This window comes from Anopheles bellator, chromosome 2, assembly GCF_943735745.2.
Source record: "Anopheles bellator chromosome 2, idAnoBellAS_SP24_06.2, whole genome shotgun sequence".
Classification (NCBI taxonomy): domain Eukaryota; kingdom Metazoa; phylum Arthropoda; class Insecta; order Diptera; family Culicidae; genus Anopheles; species Anopheles bellator.
Genome location: NC_071286.1, coordinates 48,720,428 through 48,738,248, shown reverse-complemented (window position 1 = coordinate 48,738,248; position 17,821 = coordinate 48,720,428). Strand labels below are relative to the sequence as shown.

At 39.9% G+C, this 17,821-nt stretch overlaps 3 protein-coding genes across 4 annotated transcripts in view; 2 read left to right on the top strand and 1 right to left on the bottom strand.

Annotated features, from left to right (window-relative positions):
• The window catches only part of LOC131208558 (ionotropic receptor 25a), a 12,222-nt gene extending 6,537 nt beyond the window's left edge, over window positions 1-5,685 (top strand). For both annotated transcript variants that reach the window (XM_058201350.1, XM_058201349.1), the window contains exons 4-11: window positions 88-293; window positions 547-811; window positions 2,503-2,740; window positions 3,010-3,367; window positions 3,436-4,028; window positions 4,338-4,523; window positions 4,603-4,932; window positions 5,036-5,685. In XM_058201350.1, the coding sequence (XP_058057333.1) occupies window positions 88-293; window positions 547-811; window positions 2,503-2,740; window positions 3,010-3,367; window positions 3,436-4,028; window positions 4,338-4,523; window positions 4,603-4,932; window positions 5,036-5,429 (2,570 nt within the window). In that variant the 3' untranslated portion in view covers window positions 5,430-5,685. The remainder of the gene's footprint in view (window positions 1-87; window positions 294-546; window positions 812-2,502; window positions 2,741-3,009; window positions 3,368-3,435; window positions 4,029-4,337; window positions 4,524-4,602; window positions 4,933-5,035) is intronic.
• Window positions 5,686-5,782: 97 nt separating this feature from the next.
• Window positions 5,783-15,899, bottom strand: LOC131210865 (small ribosomal subunit protein uS9m). Its single transcript, XM_058204174.1, has 7 exons — window positions 15,696-15,899; window positions 15,242-15,634; window positions 15,063-15,151; window positions 14,740-14,984; window positions 14,515-14,630; window positions 6,139-6,301; window positions 5,783-6,028 (listed from the first exon to the last, which is right to left on the bottom strand). Exons 1-7 carry the CDS (start codon window positions 15,741-15,743, stop codon window positions 5,937-5,939), a joined length of 1,146 nt encoding a protein of 381 aa, XP_058060157.1. The 5' UTR covers window positions 15,744-15,899; the 3' UTR covers window positions 5,783-5,936.
• LOC131211389 (transient receptor potential channel pyrexia-like) lies at window positions 10,385-14,299 on the top strand. The gene is made up of 2 exons (XM_058204826.1): window positions 10,385-10,910; window positions 10,983-14,299. The coding sequence occupies exons 1-2, from the start codon at window positions 10,385-10,387 to the stop codon at window positions 13,652-13,654; spliced, it is 3,198 nt and encodes a 1,065-aa protein (XP_058060809.1). The 3' UTR covers window positions 13,655-14,299.
• Window positions 15,900-17,821: the final 1,922 nt, after the last annotated feature.

Here is a 17,821-nt window from a genome sequence, read left to right as displayed (position 1 = left end):
TATATATTGATTGCTATATGTAAGAATATATGTAAGAATAAGAATTATATAAAATTATAACAATTATATAAAAAACTTTTCCCACAGTATGCTCAAAATACAGCCAATCATTAAATAATAACAGGCCACCGCATCTTATCCTGGATACAACGTTAACAGGAGTTTCGTCCGAAACGGTAAAGTCATTCAGTCTTGCTCTCGGCATTCCTACAGTATCAGCTTCGTTCGGCCAGGAAGGCGATTTACGACAATGGCGAGATTTGTCCCCAACAAAGCGGGGTTATCTGTTGCAGGTTAGAAAAATGTTTGAATTTTTTCGCAATATCAATACAAGCAATCAATATAGCTACAGCGTATATAAATATAATCAATAGGTTAGGTTCTCTTACCTCTTTTTAGCATATTGTATGCTTAGCTTTTAAATCCAAATGATATAATGATGTTTATTATTTTCACAAACCATCTTACAAATTCAAACTTAACACAAGTATAATATACAAGCACGAAAAATAGTTTCCTCATATTCCGAATCTATTTCTCAAACAGGTCATGCCACCAGCTGATATGATACCACAAGCAATTCGATCTATTATTATCTATATGAACATTACAAATGCTGCTATTCTATACGATAACACCTTCGTGATGGATCATAAGTACAAAGCTCTATTGCAAAATATTCCGACAAGACATGTAATTACCAGTATCGCAGAGGAGCGCGAGCGATCTGGTCAAATTGAAAAACTTCGAAATTTGGACATCAACAATTTCTTTGTGCTTGGTTCTCTAACGTCCATCAAACAAGTTTTAGGTAAGTACAATGGGATTAATTGGATGGTTGGTTTTTGTAATTACTAAGCAAAAATAGTATACTGTTTTCTATTCACAATATATTAATTTTTTTGGTACGGCTTCGTCACATGTTTTTGTAGAATACCGATGATGTTTTTGTAAAACTACTTGTCTACTGTTGGAGTGATATCAATAAATAACTAATTTTTAACTATCTAACTTTAAGTATAAATAACTTAACTTAACTTAGGAAGGATAGGAAGTGGGTGCTTCCCTCAGATAGCAGTTGACTAAGGATGACCATCTACGGTCAGAAACGTGAGCGGTGCTTGCGGACAGTCGCGGACAGAAACGGGGACAGTATCGTCTCCGCATGTCTATCTCAGCTGACGAACATATACTTCATTTTTATTATCTACTTTTTGGATTACAATAAGCTCGGATCCCACTCTGATCAATGCGTTCCGTGCACCATCCTTTAATGACTCCACCACCACTATACATGAAGTACATCGGAAAGATATGATATGGTGCTTCCTATTTCCAAAACTCAAATTTCCGCTTCGTGGTCAATTACTTTTCTTGTTCTTATTCGGCGACAACTGCTGCGCGGCCTTAGCCTGCACCAGAGACAATGTTAATCTCTGATGCTCTTTGTAATGGTTTTATTTTCACGGGCGGTGTTGTTGGTCCTGCACCAATCCCCCTGTCTCACCGGTATCGGGATTCGAACCTTCCTGACCGTTATTCCTGGTTTGACCACTGGTTAAGCTGCTTCATCACGCTTAGACCACGATCGTTTTCACACAACATCGTCGTATATATCCCATTTCTAATCCCCAGTACCCATCCGTTTATGAAATAGGTTGATGTCATTCCGTTTGGCCAAAGTTACGCAAAAGGAAGTTCGATCCATTACGTTTTTTCGTGTTATTTTTTTTTAATTAGTGGCACCAAGGCATCAAACTTCTTCGTGAATCCAGCTTTGCGCAAATTAGCTTAAAATTGTTTTATTGTTAATCTAACTCCTGGCCGATGCTCTGAATACTAAAATGCTGATCAACTTTGATTATTTCGGTGATCGACATTTTCTACGGCGGGTCTGCCTGTGTAGGTGCAACTTTACCATACAAAATAACTGAAACGGGTCAACGAAACCAACACTGCCCATTACTAGCAGTTACAGTATCGGCACCACAAACACCATGCACAATTTCAGCGGCCTAACTTTAATTTTCGTCTTTATCGGACAAAAACTTTAAAATGTACCGAATTTTTTCTTCGTTGACCTCCATTGTTAACACCTTATAACTCACAAACAAAAAACAAAGAAGTCTTTTTTTAAGTGTAAAGTATCATCTTTTAAACGGGCCTAAACCTGAAACTGTTCGATCGATACTTCACGAGAGTAAGTAGTAAAGACATCTATCATGAAAAACGTCGATGGCTTTTTCGCCAGCCTTGTATGTCTATTAATTTTCAACAACATCCTAGCTTAAGTATTCTTGAATGCATATAATATCTTTACTTTTAAGCATACGTTTTGACTACAATATTTTAAAAATTGAAAATTTACAAAGATAGCAGTTTTCTTGATATACCATCAACTGGTATGCATTTATCGACTATGTGGAAACTAACCTAAACTCCCGTTGAATAGTACCTACATAATAGTATGTATGCTCAAACCGTTTTTTGTTTTCATTTTAGAATCAGCAAGGAATGAGTACTTCGAAAGAAACTTTGCCTGGCATGTCATCACTCAGGAGCAGAAGGACCTTGCGTGTAATGTTGAAAATGCAACCATAATGTTTCTGCGACCGATGTCCGACAGTAGTAGCAAAGATCGGCTGGGCAGCATACGAACAACGTACAATTTGAAGCAGGAACCTCAGATTACAGCGTTTTTCTACTTCGATCTTATTCTTCGCGCTCTCATTGCTACAAAGTAAAAATACTATGATATTTTCCGTAATTCCTCTTGAAACTTACCTGTGGTTGTAACAATTGGTTATTTTAAGACAATGACATCAATAGACAAAGGGTTATTTGCATACGATTAAGATTTTACACTCTCTAAATCGAACTCGAACAGTTTGATCTGACTTCTTCCACATAGGCTTCCTATTAATAGGCGACGCTTAGACGTAGAACCATGCAAGAATGAACAAGTAGGATAATTTGTTGTTCCTTTTCTTTCAATGATATCTACACCAGGAACATTTTGCAATCAGGATCGTGGCCATCGAACATGAAGTTCATCACGTGCGAAGATTATGATGGCACAAACACTCCAAACCACACCATAGATCTGAAAACAGCGTTAATAGAAGTTACAGAACCAACTACTTTCGGTTCTTTTGAGATTCCCAAAGGAAAGGCACCGTTCAACGGGAATGCCTATATGAAATTCTCCATGGACATCAATGCGGTCACTATTCGAAGCGGTGCGTCTGTGAATACGCGGAATTTGGGCACATGGGAAGCAAGCCTTAATGCTCCAATTAGTGTGAACAATGAGGCCGATATAAAAAACCTCACGGCGGATGTAGTTTATCGAGTGTACACCGTCGTTGTAAGTATCGCTACACTTGTAGTCACAATCGCATCCGGTCATTGATTTACTACATTTGTTTATTGCAGCAAGCCCCTTTCATAATGCGTGACCCATCGGCTCCGAAGGGTTTTAAAGGATACTGCATAGATTTGCTAAACAAAATCGCTGAGATCGTAGAATTTGATTACGAAATTCGCGAGGTGGAGGATGGAAAGTTTGGCAATATGAACGAAAATGGCGAATGGAATGGAATTGTGCGGAAGCTCATCGACAAACAGGCGGATATTGGACTCGGATCTATGTCTGTTATGGCTGAACGAGAAACCGTTATTGATTTTACTGTACCTTACTACGATCTTGTTGGCATCAGTATTATGATGCAGTTGCCTAGCACTCCGAGTTCCCTTTTCAAATTCCTTACGGTGCTCGAGACCAATGTGTGGCTCTGTATTTTGGCAGCGTATTTTTTCACTAGCTTTCTGATGTGGGTTTTCGATCGGTACAGTCCGTACAGTTACCAAAACAACCGTGAAAAGTATAAAAACGATGACGAGAAGCGAGAGTTCAACATCAAGGAATGTCTGTGGTTTTGCATGACTTCATTGACACCACAGGGAGGTGGAGAAGCACCTAAGAATCTTTCTGGAAGGTTGGTGGCTGCCACGTGGTGGTTGTTTGGGTAAGTTTGAAATATGACATATTAACAAACTTGTTTCAGCATGAGATTCACGGAACCATGCGACTTAAGCTAAGCCATTAAGCCTCCATTTACCATTAAGGATAGGAGTACCTAAGTATGCATACTTTATGAAAAAAAGTAGTTCAAAGTATGCAGTACGAAAATAAGTATGCTCATTAGACTCTATTTTCATCATTCAGGAACATTTCATAATATCTCCAGAATACTAATATCTCCGTAATAATATCTCCATTTCCCTCGATATTCAGAGCAATCTTACAAATATTTTTCGTGTAACTTTCTTTTCAGTTTCATAATAATTGCTTCTTACACAGCAAATTTGGCCGCTTTTCTTACCGTATCACGCCTGGATACACCTGTTGAGTCGTTGGACGATCTTTCCAAGCAATACAAGATTTTGTATGCTCCACTCAACGGATCCTCAGCGATGACCTACTTCCAACGAATGGCAGATATAGAAGCAAAGTTTTACGAGTAAGTATAAAACTAAAATATGAAGTTGCCTTAAATTAGGATGATGTTCTTACATTTCTTTCATATGATTCCAAAACAGAATTTGGAAAGAAATGTCGCTCAATGATTCTCTCACTGCTGTCGAACGTTCGAAACTGGCGGTTTGGGATTATCCAGTGAGTGATAAATACACTAAAATGTGGCAAGCAATGCTTGAAGCAGGCCTACCGAATAGCCTCGATGAAGCGGTTCAGCGTATTCGCAATTCCACATCCGCCTCTGGTTTTGCTTTTCTTGGCGATGCAACCGACATTCGTTATCAGGTGCTGACAAACTGTGACCTACAGATGGTTGGTGAAGAGTTTTCACGCAAACCATACGCTATTGCTGTGCAACAAGGTTCACCTCTAAAGGATCAGTTTAACAATGCGTATGTATGAGCAGATGTTATGTTAATGTTAAAATGTTATGTTGCACTTAGTCCCAGCAATAAACTGATAAAACATTTGTTTATTTATTCCTATCTTCTCAAGCATTCTAATGCTACTAAATCGTCGCGAATTGGAAAAGCTCAAGGAGCAGTGGTGGAAAAACGATGAAGTACAAAATAAGTGTGAAAAACCGGATGACCAATCCGATGGTATATCGATACAGAACATTGGAGGTGTTTTTATAGTAATCTTCGTCGGGATCGGCATGGCATGCATTACGCTGTTGTTCGAATTCTGGTACTATAAATATCGGAACAACGATAAAGTAGTAGACGTTGCTGAATCAAAAGATCAACGACATACGGTTATGAAAAATGTAGCACACCCCGTTGTTAAGCTGATAAAGCAGGATTCGCCAAAAGATGCATCGAAGAGACAAACTCTCCGAACACGTTCAATGATGCCGAGTCTGAGCAAATTTCAACCGCGTTTCTGAGCCGTTCATCGCTTCATTCCGACTTTGAACAAATAATTTCCGATGTAAAGGACGAATGACTTACATATGAACATAGATGCCGCCAAAGTTGAATAATTTCATAACAACACAATGACATCTGAAATGTTTGCAAACACTATATGGTACGAAAACGATAAAAATATTGCACGTAGTGAGGATCTGGATGCGTTTGTGAAAAATAAGTTGTGCTTTTGGTGTTTGGTGTCTGTTATACAGAACTTCTAAGATCACTCGAATACCGTACCACTAGAAGAAGGTTATGATGGTAATAAAACGGATGGTAAGCAATCCCACCAACCATTGTTTTCTTACTGAATAAATATATTGTCGTATAATTTCAGATCATTGTGTTCGAACATTTGAAACTAGAGTCATAAGTAGTTGCATTATCTGTGTTTTTATATTGCATACATACATTAGAAAATGTTGGGTACTATTGGAAAAAAACATCTTTTTAAGCAAACGTAAAGCTTCTTTGATACATTTTTAGCGCTTTTTCCACGTGTATTTTCGGCGAGCTCCGGCTTGTCCAGGTTTCTTGCGCTCTCTTCGACGATAATCGCGAGACAGTAAACCAGCTAGAAATGTGTACAACGTTCAGTTAAAAGTAATCATTAAACAGGAACATATCTAGATATTTCATTCAACCACATATGTGCAAATCGTGAACAGCAAAACAATCACTTACCTATGCGCATGCGAGAAATCTGTTCAGCATCCACAAAACTACGAAGGGCCATCGCGATGCCCCATCGTACAGCGCCGGCCTGCGACGAAGGACCTCCGCCAATAACGTTAGCTTGGACATCAACCTTGCCGGCCATTTTCGTGAACAGTAATGGAAAGAGAATCTAGAGAGATATTAATCAGGTATTAAAAGTAGCCATTTCTAATTAAAGTCGATAATGGTAGCTACACGCAGGAAACGGACAAGCGTAAAGGCTTACAACGACTATTTAGAACTCAGAAGGAAAAGATTACAAGATTGCAATAAATAGAAACGCTTGTGGGAAGAGCCAAGACTACGTGAACTTGAGGAAAACATGCAATTTTACAAAGAGGCAGTAGTTCACCGAAGCAACTTAATACCTAAGCTGACTTGCTGCCGTGACAAAGTTGGAAATTTGATCAGTAACCAATCATCTCTCTTGATGGGTCCACCATGTTGACAAATTATCGATCAGCCGGAAGCTCCACTGGCGGATACAAAGCTGCTTCTGCCACCGAGCACGGAAGAGAACCGAAGGACCATTCGTCGACTACAAAATCACAAAGCACCATGCACCGACGGGATTGTAGCTCGTAAAACATGGATTTGAAAGAGATTCATCAAATCATACGGTATGGAATGGCGAATGGGATAGGAATCTCGGTCTTATCTATCGTCTAGTAAGTAATTATCAAGGAGGATTCCGAAAAGGAAAGTCTACCACTGAGAAAGTTTTCACCGAAATGTCCAAGTCGTCTCGAACCTCACCTATCTAGGTTCAAAGGTTAGCACTGACAACAACATAAGCGAAGTGATTCGTGTAAGGATGTTGCCCAAAAGGCTATTCTATAGTTTGAAGAAACCATTTTCCGCACACCTCGTGTCGAGATGGTGGAAGCATCGATTATACAGTACTTTTATAATCCCATTCCATGCATACGCATCTGACACCTAACGAACCGAAACGAAGAAGGAATTGTAAGCTATGCCGGAAGAGGATTTTACGGCATGTTTTGAAAACTGATAAAAACAACGTTGGCACAAGTGCATTGCATCCCGGGGAACTACTTTGAGCGGGATGAAATGAATTTAGAAGAATAAAAATTTCTAAAAAAATTCCGGATATATTTTGGTCACAGTAGTAGGTATCTAGAATTCGATCCTTCAAACGTATGTTGAAATATAGCATATATGAAATACAGCCATATGTAGCGCTTTATTGATCGTATCCATTCAAAGCTCAATTGCATTTTTATGGGCGACGGAATTCGCTCAAGCCCGAAACTTGTTGTTCGCCTCTAACGATGCTTTCGATTTCAGTTAGTTGGCAGTTTACAGCAATTTTTAATGCATTAAGGCCATCTACAGGTTACATCTAAATTAATTAATAGCTTTGTCGAAAAGATTCATAATCATTCCTACCGCCCAAGCGGAAATTAAACACAAGACACTTGCGTAACAACAAAAAGCAGGTGGCAGGCGTCACTATTAATGTTTCATGTATGGTAATTATTTAACTTTTGAATTAAGTGCATACTTCAAGTGGCAAACTTGAGAAGAATCTCTTTCGAAGAAGAAGAAGAATTTCTTACGAGTTCCAGGTCAAAGTTTAATAAGTCGACATAGTTTTGTTTACATTTTGTAGAAAATTTGTTTCAAAATAATATGTTCTTTGTATCTATCGTTTGAAAGTTCATACAATTTTCTTCGTAAGATGCATAACATGTTGGATAAAGTTTATAATCTTCGATGAAATAACACCATCATTCCGGGTTCAAACTCATGCGCGAGATCTCTTGCACTAACCCAAAACGGGGACCGATGTTTTGTTATGCTTCCGTATGTGTACGAACGGCATACATTTGGCTCCCGCTGTTGCTCTCCGTTGTCATTGTGTACATGTGGACAAAGTTCGATCAGCGGACTGGAGAGAGCAAATTCGTCGATCTTCACATTTGCTCCGTGACACTCTTCAAAACGGTTAGTCGCCGGATAACGCCAGTGTGTCGTGGCTGTAGTTTCGGTTCTTCTGTGGTAGTAACTTTTGGGTTGATGTAATTCCCACTTTGTGGGTCTCATTGATCGCGAGCAGTTTAGTCAGGTTTGGTGTCCTTGCCGTCTTTTATCTGGCGGTTCTCGTTGCTGGTGTAAGATCATCGATAGAAAAGATTTCCGACAAATTACAGCGCTAGAGACTTTGACGGTGAATAATAACATCTTAAACAAACTTTGTCGTGTTTAGATAGATATATCGCCAGTTCTCAACATTAGCATATGTATCGTACCAGCACTTCGCATTACGACCCGGAAAGCCTTCTGATCCCAGAGTGTTCGCAAAATTAGATTTTTTGGTTTATTGGTTGTGGTGTTTGTGATAAGAAAAATTGAGTGGTCGAGTTTGTTTGCTCGCATGTCTATACGAACGTTAGATTGTCCCCGTTCACTCGGCTGGAAGCTGCTCAAACGAAATAGATTGTTGTCATTGTGAAGTGTATCATACGGGAATTGTATCGGTGCATTTTATCATAATTCCCACAGCAATCCGCACACGGGATGTGCTATGTGCATATACGAACCATGCATTGTAAGGGTGTGCAAAGTAACGCTCACGTTTGGCTTCAACAACGTTTGTTATGTTCGATGGTTACCAGACTTCGACTTCGTAAACCGCGTATTTCCAAAACTGGGAGATTTGCTGTGGTATATGTTTTAACACCATCATCGATCAGCAGTAGCCATGCTTAACGCAATATATACCTGTTTTTTGCCATTTTTTCATTTACAATTTGGCAGAATAAACTGAAATTTCGGTGTGAGCTTAATTTTTCTTACAATAAAGAGCTCTCTAATGCATATAAATAACAGCAACTTGCAGGAACTGTGTTAGTTGCAGTCGTTCTTTTTTCCATTAGTTAGTCAAATGAAATGGTAAATAATGAATGTGAAATAATAAATAAAACAACAAGTATTCAGTAACTGATACTGGTGTCTCTTGTAACATGTACGAAGTGTGCATACATATTCAATCTGTTGCTGCAAATGGTACTTTCAATCGCCAAATAGAAAAATAGAATCGATCTTGTTGGTTCAAAATAGAAGTTCATTTGAACAAACTTGTTTTCCTCATTAATTTCTGACCAGCAAAAGCTCTGCGCAACAGCCAACCGACGTATGATCAAGCTCTATTAAAACTGGTTTTATATGAATTAAACGATCTCTACCTACTCTTCTCTTCTTTCGTTCTCTCTGATATTCTGTTTTGCTATGTATCTCTATTCTATTCAACCCAGCGCAATTTGTTGCCGATTCAACCAATTCGAAACAAAAAAAACACAAATATTCGTCCCATCCAATTGCTTCTATCACCGAGGGCCGCGCGCACCGCAGACTGGAAAAATGATAAAAAATTAACATATACTATCCAACGAACAGCGTGGATGAAGACAAGAAGCTCTTGTGCCCTCAAAACGATTCTCAAGTTCAGTTTGAAATGGAGTGTTCAGAATGAAGTTCCACCGACGTTTGCTAGTGCCAACGCAATCGAATTATCATCCAAGCCAACACAATACTATACCGAAACCGAAACAATAGTCAACAAATTAAATGTCCAGGAAAATAGGTAAACATACCACCACAGAGGTTTAAGCAAAACCATCACACCTCGAGGTTCTCGACACCATGGACAATTACGGATTCAAAAACAACGATAGTGCACCCAACACACCACCACCACGTCCACCGAGAATTTTACGGACAACCAGTTGTATCGAAAATGGTACCATCAAGTCCCCTCAGATGAATAACCGGTGAGTACGATGATCATTTGGCATTGAGACGAAACTTTTATTTATCAACACAGTGCAGTGCAAGTTTTATTTAATTGTCTATCCCGAAGGTAAATGCGGAACATTTTTATTGATAATTTATGAACCAACTGACAAAAAGTGTTACCAGCACCAGTGGCCGTTAACAAACTCTTTATTGGCATCTCATTTTACGTAATGCAGTCAAGTTACTTTGCAATGACCTAAACCTATTGATTATATTAACTTAAAAAATAGTGCAAAACTTCGTTTCTTCGTTATGTAGACGGTTGTTTGTTGAAATGAAATTAATAAAGTAAATCTAGAACTGTAAAAATTATCTAAATCATTACCCTATATCGAATGCATTTATTAGATAATTTAAGTGTGACAATAATAGCAGTTCTTTGTTGATTTCCAAAATGTATCATTGCAGTTTCAATTTATCTTCGACCAAAACCAAGAGTGGACTGATCGATGCAGAGGCCGTACTAGGCAGCTCAGAAACTGTGTCCAATGAAGTTGACAGTGGTATTGATCGAAGTTACGTGCCACTGCGGAACAACAGGTTCCGCAGAGTAACTAAAAGTAGTCCTGCAACCAACGCTTGCTTCACGAGCATCGCCAAAAATGTATCTAACGGCATCATACGTGTAAATACGCCTTGTTCTACTACTGTAGCCAACACTGATTGTAATGGGCCCACTCTGACTTCGGTCAATGGCAGTGGTCTGACCAATGGCCGTAAACCGCACATTGATAGTTACGAGTACATGGAGGTAGGTCCATCTCCACCAGCAGAAAGTGCACCTAATCTGTACGACAGCTATGACGAAACGTATTCAGAATCGAGCGCTCAGCTGTGCAATGATATTATCCGCATTTCCTTGACCGAGCAGATGCGCCTGGCAGGCGGCCGGGTTAACATTTTGGAAAGTTTCGAGTTGGATGCATTTCCTCATGATCAGTGCGCTGTAGAGCAACTCCTTCTGGCACCGCATTCAGATACCACCTCAGCACCGTCAACGCAATCGCCTTCATCACAAACAAACTCTGCGAGCACCTCACCTGCCGGTATTGCAGTTCCTGATAGGACAGAGAAGAATATTTCCTTCCTCTGGGCGGCTTTTTTGCGCAAATTTCACTTACTCGAACAGTGTGTTCGACTCGGTGCAGAGATAAGCTTCTGTGACAGTAATGGGTTATCTGCGTTACATCTTGCAGCGTTTAGTGGTTGCACCGAATGTACGGCGTACCTTATTCGCCAAGGACTAGACGTGAACATGCAGCCCAAATGGTATACTCCGCTGCACTGCGCAGCATTCGGTAATTCACTATCCACCGCTGAATTGTTAATAGCGAATGGGGCCCGCATCGATATACCGACCAACAAGCACCAGTGCGAAGAGTCGCTTCTTCATTGCGCCGTTCGTTCGAACGCTATCGAGTGTTTGCGTTTTTTTATTGCCCAGGGAGCCGACGTGAATGCTCTCGAACGAAACGGCACTAATCCGATCCATTTGGCCGCTGACCTAGGCCACGGGCAATGTCTTAGTGCTTTGCTCGAGTGTCCAACAGCTAATCCGAATGTTCGCATACGTCAAGGCGACAAGGAAATGACGGCATTGCATCTGGCAGCTGACGAGGGAAACCTGGATTGTGTGACACAGCTCTTAGCTCGAGGAGCCGACGTTCGAGCGCGCAATCATCGCGGCTTTACGCCGCTTCATCTCGCAGCACGTAGTGGAAGTGCGGACTGTTTGGAAGCACTCCTTAAATTAGGAGGAAGCGACCCTAATGTAACAGATTTCGATCAACGGACACCTCTGCATACAGCCGTCGGTAAATCGGATGCTGCGGTTGAAATGCTTGAAACACTTATAGCCTGGGGGGCCAATGTTAACCAACGTGATGTATATGGCTTCACTCCGCTACATTTGGCTGCACTAGATGCGCTTGGACCGTGTGTTGAAACGTTGCTCTACCACGGAGCCGATGTGACAATGAAATCTCGTAAGGGTACCAGCGCGCTGAACATAATTAGCCGTAAAACTCCGGCATCACTTGGAGTCATACAGTGCAAGCTCGATGCGGCGATTACACTAACACACTCGCAGGACTCATCGAGCCGAGAGGTTGAATTAGAACTGGATTTTCGCAGTATTATGCAACATTGCCACCCTCGCGAGATCAGTTATTTGAACACATTTGTCGACGACGGCCAGAAAGAGTTTCTTCAACATCCGCTCTGCTCGGCGTTTTTGTATATCAAATGGAACAAGATCCGCAAATACTACATTGCCCGGCTGCTGTTTTGCTTTACATTTGTACTGTTTCTTACACTCTATGTGTTGACTGCTCTCGCTCACAATTGCTACAATGGCAGCAAGGACATGAAGGAAACGATTCAAGAGCAAGAACTGTGCCAGAAACAATCTATCTTTGGTGACATGTTGCGTAACAATCCGTTCGTGATTGAAATGCAATGGATGGTGCTGGTGGCGATCACCGCAATCGAGATATGTCGCAAAATCTACGGCATAACTGGCTACAACTCGTTGCGACATTACGTCACGCAAACCGAAAACGTTATCGAGTGGTTTATAATTTTAAGCGTGTTCGTTATTTCTTACATTTACACGAAGCGAACGTACACGTGGCAGAATCATGTTGGAGCGTTTGCAGTATTGTTAGGATGGACTAATTTGATGTTGATGATTGGCCAACTTCCGGTCTTTGGAGCCTACGTTGCCATGTATACGAAAGTGCAGGTCGAATTTGCAAAGCTCTTCATGGCGTACTCCTGTATGCTGATCGGGTTCACAATCAGCTTCTGTGTTATCTTTCCGTCCTCCTCCTCCTTCGCCAACCCATTCATGGGCTTCATTACGGTGTTGGTAATGATGACAGGCGAGCAGGATCTTGAGTTATTAATTAATGATCCCGACGGAAAAGATCCCCCGTTTCTGCTAGAGATCAGTGCCCAGATAACGTTTGTGCTTTTTCTGCTATTTGTTACCGTTATTTTGATGAATTTACTCATCGGTATAGCAGTGCACGATATTCAGGGACTTAAGAAAACGGCTGGTCTCTCAAAGCTCGTACGTCAGACGAAACTAATCTCGTATATTGAATCGGCACTGTTTAATGGCTGGCTCCCAAACTGGCTGCGAAATCTTCTTTACTATACTGCACTCGTATCCCCACAAGCGTACAGGGTAGTGTTAAGCGTTAAACCTCTTAATCCTGGCGAAACTAGGCTCCCGCGCGACATAATGATGGCAGCTTACGATGTGGCAAAGCAAAAGAAGCATTATTTGCGCAAAAGCTTTGCATGCATTCGCAACAACACTACGTACGACGATCCGTTCGTTCGTATGGGAACTAATGGAACTAGTGCGTCGCACAAATCCGGCTGGTTCGATCGGTCTGATAGTAGCAACACGATAGTTAACATTCATAGACACGGAGGTTTCGGTGCCACTACGCCGACTGGTACCGAACATTCTGCAAAGTTTGGCTACGTCTATGAAACACCCACTTTGTATGGTATCACCAATAAGCTGGACGAAAACTCCGAAAACATTGGCACGATCGTGGCAGAGATTGCTGAACTACGGGTATCGGTCGAACAAAACCAACAAATGCTGCATCAAATCCTGACGTTATTGACCAAAGCGGGTCAAAAATAGATATTCTAAGAGTAGCTTGAAATTAGATCCCGTCCAAACATTTACATTCTTGAAAGCTTGTTGAAACGTGGTAAAGAACTGTTTGCTGGTTGCATTTGCTTATTTACAATACATTCCGTTCCTATTTTGAACATCCATATATAGACTTAGATGCGATTTATAACATGTAATTATAGACAAAAGTCGTTCAGACCATTCATGGGGGAATCTATTATTCATTGTTATTCGTATTGAAGATTTCTACAAAAAATATATCTTCAGATGAGAACAAATTTAATCGTTTATCCCGGTCATATTCTATGAATCGTTTTTCTTATTTTTTTTTTACTGAGCAAAATGTGATTTAAATAAAGAAAATTGTTAATCATTATGCGCAAGACACATTAGTTTTGAAGTTATCCTAGATAAGAATAAACAATATTATATTCTAGTAGAAAGCGGCTAACATTTGTAGTAAATGACAAATACATATTTGTCTACAAGAAAAAGATCAACACAGGTGCTTTAGCTGTAACACTCATACAACACGAACCAGCATGGATACGGGCAAATTTAGAACCATTCGGTAGAGTTTATGTACTGTACTATAGCGTAATGGCCTTTATGCTCCCGTCAGAGGTTAAATACTTTGCTTCTAAAATAAAATCTTAGCACATTTTATTGTATTGTTGTTGGATTTTCGAGTCAAAGTGTCATTCATTTTTTTTTACCTATAAGCCATTCAAACGACAATCCGAGACAAACGAAAGAAGATGAAGATCGAAGATGTTGACAAGGGATAATTTTTACAGAAAAGAAGAAATTCAAAATTCGAACGACGAAACATTACGATATTTGAGCAGTTAAGGCAAAAAACTCACTTGTTCCCGATGCTGCGTACAACCCATGTTGCGTAAGTCATGTCCGTTAATCTCTACACTTCCGGAGCCAGGAAATTTCATCGTTACATCACCGCGAGCCGTTTTCCGCAGGCACTCTATCGAAACAAAGGAAGTCTTTTAAAAGAAATAGCTCGGATACCAACAAAATACACATGCCATCGCTTTTAGAGGACAAATGCTAGTAAAAATTGACAGATATCGTACCGTATATGGTTACAAATTGACGACCATCCGAATCCTCTTGGGGGGCAGCAATTGTGTCGTTTTCAATCTTCGATATCAATGGCTTTCTGTACTGAAAAACAAAGCTTTTTGCATGCTCCGATAATGGATGAGAAACAAGACGATTCATTGCGTTCACGTAATTATCATATTCAGTATCTGTAATAGTTTCGACTATCTTCTTTTCTAGCAGTTCCTTGGAAAGCCATTCGGATCCATTGATATTGCTGAAATTTATCGAACACATATACAATGACAACAGACCATGTTCGCTTATTTATACACCTTTAAAACCCCATACTCACAGTTTTCTATCAGTCAAAACCTTTGAGTTTCCTTTTTCTTTTGTAATGTCTTCCATTGCATTCAACTTGTTTATGTTTTCGCCAATATCCTATAACAAGAAAGTTGGATATCAATTCACCACAAATACTAACGCTATTTTGCAAACACTATCAAGAGAATACTGCAGATTTTTCCATACATGAAGAAGCTGGAAGAAGTTTGGTCGTCCTGTGTAGAAAAACGAGTGGAATGGACGACCTGTTTCGTCAAACTCTGCTCCCTTCGTTTTTGGGATGAATTCTTCCGGTGGTTTCAAAGTTGGTCGAGCGCCCGGATCGTACAGAGCAGAAGGAAATAAATACTGAATGGCAAGGTCTATGTCCTGCTTGGTAAAATTGTCCACATCAACCCCCATCATATTAGCCAAGTGGCGTTTGCCTAGCTTATATTCGATCTGTGCCACTTTCAAGCAACGTTCATATTCCTTGGCTCTTTCCAAATATGCCTTCATTGCTTTGCTGATTTGTGATTTGTGTGCGCTGCCCACATCTTTGATGGTACCGGCTTCACCGGTAGCACACAACCAGCGAATCTAAGTAAAGGTTAAGGTTATTCGTATCCATAATCAGTGCAATTGTGTTAATGGTATTTACTGTTAGTCGATGTGGTTTGCAGGCAGATCGAAATGCAGCAGACAACATAATGAAAATAAATACTAATCCGCACGAGTCCTACGTAAATTGGCTTCAAACAAGTAACGTTGATTTCCCCTAAGCACGGGGATGAGAAGAATCGAAAATAAAGTCCATCGTAGAACGATATGTCAAGTTAGAGATCCTACTGTAAAGTAGGATCTCTAACTCAGCAGCTTGAAGTTTGGAAACTATGGTCCAAAATGAACCTGTTAGTCCTTGTTGTTTGTTCGCCTTGTTACACCTCACGCAAACTGATATGCAAGAGATTACAAAGTGTAATCGTTACTGGGAGGTCACACGAAGCGTAAAAGCTAGCGTAAAATTTATTTGTTTACGCCTCGGCCAAAACACATACGTTTTGAAAGAAGCGCAACCGTTTGGCATTAATCTGAAATGCCAAAAACATTACGTTACGCTTCGTCTGTCCCCGCAGTTACATTCAATTTAATTTTAACTTAAATATTTGGCACTTTAATGAAAATAATACGAATGTCTGTATTGACGTTTTTGTGTTAGACGAAGTATCTACTGGCGAATTATTATTTGCAAAACCGAACGTTGAACACGTATGATCGTACCAGTTATTTTGTTAATACCAGTTATCTTAGTTTACTTTATTTTCTGAAACTTCTACATCCAAACAAACGTCATTTAAAACACATTTAGTTTTGCATGAGTTACGCATAAGCTACAGCCGCCATATTCCAATTCCAATGACAGTTCTCTCCGGAAATATTTGCTATAAAACAATGACGTTAACCTTAATTAACTTTCTATAATGTTATAGCATGCTTCCAAACGTGACATCGTTTGAAAAAGTATTAGAAGAAGTACAAACGTTTAACAATAATTTTTACAATTTGCACAGCAACGTACAAAACTTTGTGAATCTGTTACTCGAAGGTGGTATCGCTGGGTGAAGTACTGATAAATGAATGCGTTTGTAGGGTGCATTTACTATATACGGACATTATCGAAATTATAAATAAACAAATAAAAAGCTAAATAAATATTTTTTTATATAGATGTTTAGATACTTGTTTAACTTAGGATGTGTTTCTTAGATCTGTCTCGAATGTACTGTCTGTCAGCGTGTTTTGCTTAATTGTCTAGATTGGTTCAATGAGGCAACGAATTCCGTTTCCTTTAAAACACTTCACTCTAAGCTTAGCCGCATTCCCCTTCCATCCCAGGCCTTGAAGAGCCCCTATTCCCAAGCTTGAAAAATATAATTAACCGATTATTAAACCGACTACAACACCGCTTTTGTCGAATAGTTTTGCAATATCATTTGGTGAAGATATTCACCATAAGTCTCGGTGTTAATTTCTTACACTCCGCAGCTTAAATACGTCGCTTGTCCTTTTCATACCCCTTGATTATTTAACTTACTGCTATCCCGCTTTTGTCGGATAGTTTTCAATACCATTGGTTTTTCAACAATTTCAACAATTTCAACATCAAACTTCAAATTAACCTATGGACGCAAATGGCTATGCCAGCACACGATATTAAATCAAAATGACGTTCATTTGTCATAATTTTGCTCATGGAATCTTAAACTAAAATTCGACATGTTTAAAGAGCGGTTTCAAAAGACAATAATCTCAGGTTTTTACTTTCAAATGTTCAATTGCTATACTTTTGCCGGACAGTTTTGGTTTGCTGAATTTGGGGTATAAGTGGGGCCTCACATAGGGCCCCGAAACGCTATGTAGGTGTTCTTACGAAATCGATTCTAGAGGTTCTTGAGACTACCTAAAGTGAGATTAGAATTGGGTCTCAAGAGCCGCTAAAGAAGTACTGCGATGTTCGAAGGGCGTCTCCATGCGGCTATAAATAGAACGGTCAGCTGTTGACGCGCATTCTGCAGCGATAGTACCAAACTCAGGCTTGGAATCAGTTACAGCGATGTTTATTGAATAAATTTTAGATTATAGATTAGCAGAAGTCTCCTTAAAGCAGAAGCTTAAAGGAGAAAATGTGTGCTTAAAAAAATGTCGAAAATGGTGTGCTATTTTGCTAAAATAAATCTTCTTCTTATTCGGCTATATGCGCCGAGCGGTCTTGGCTTGCATCAGAGA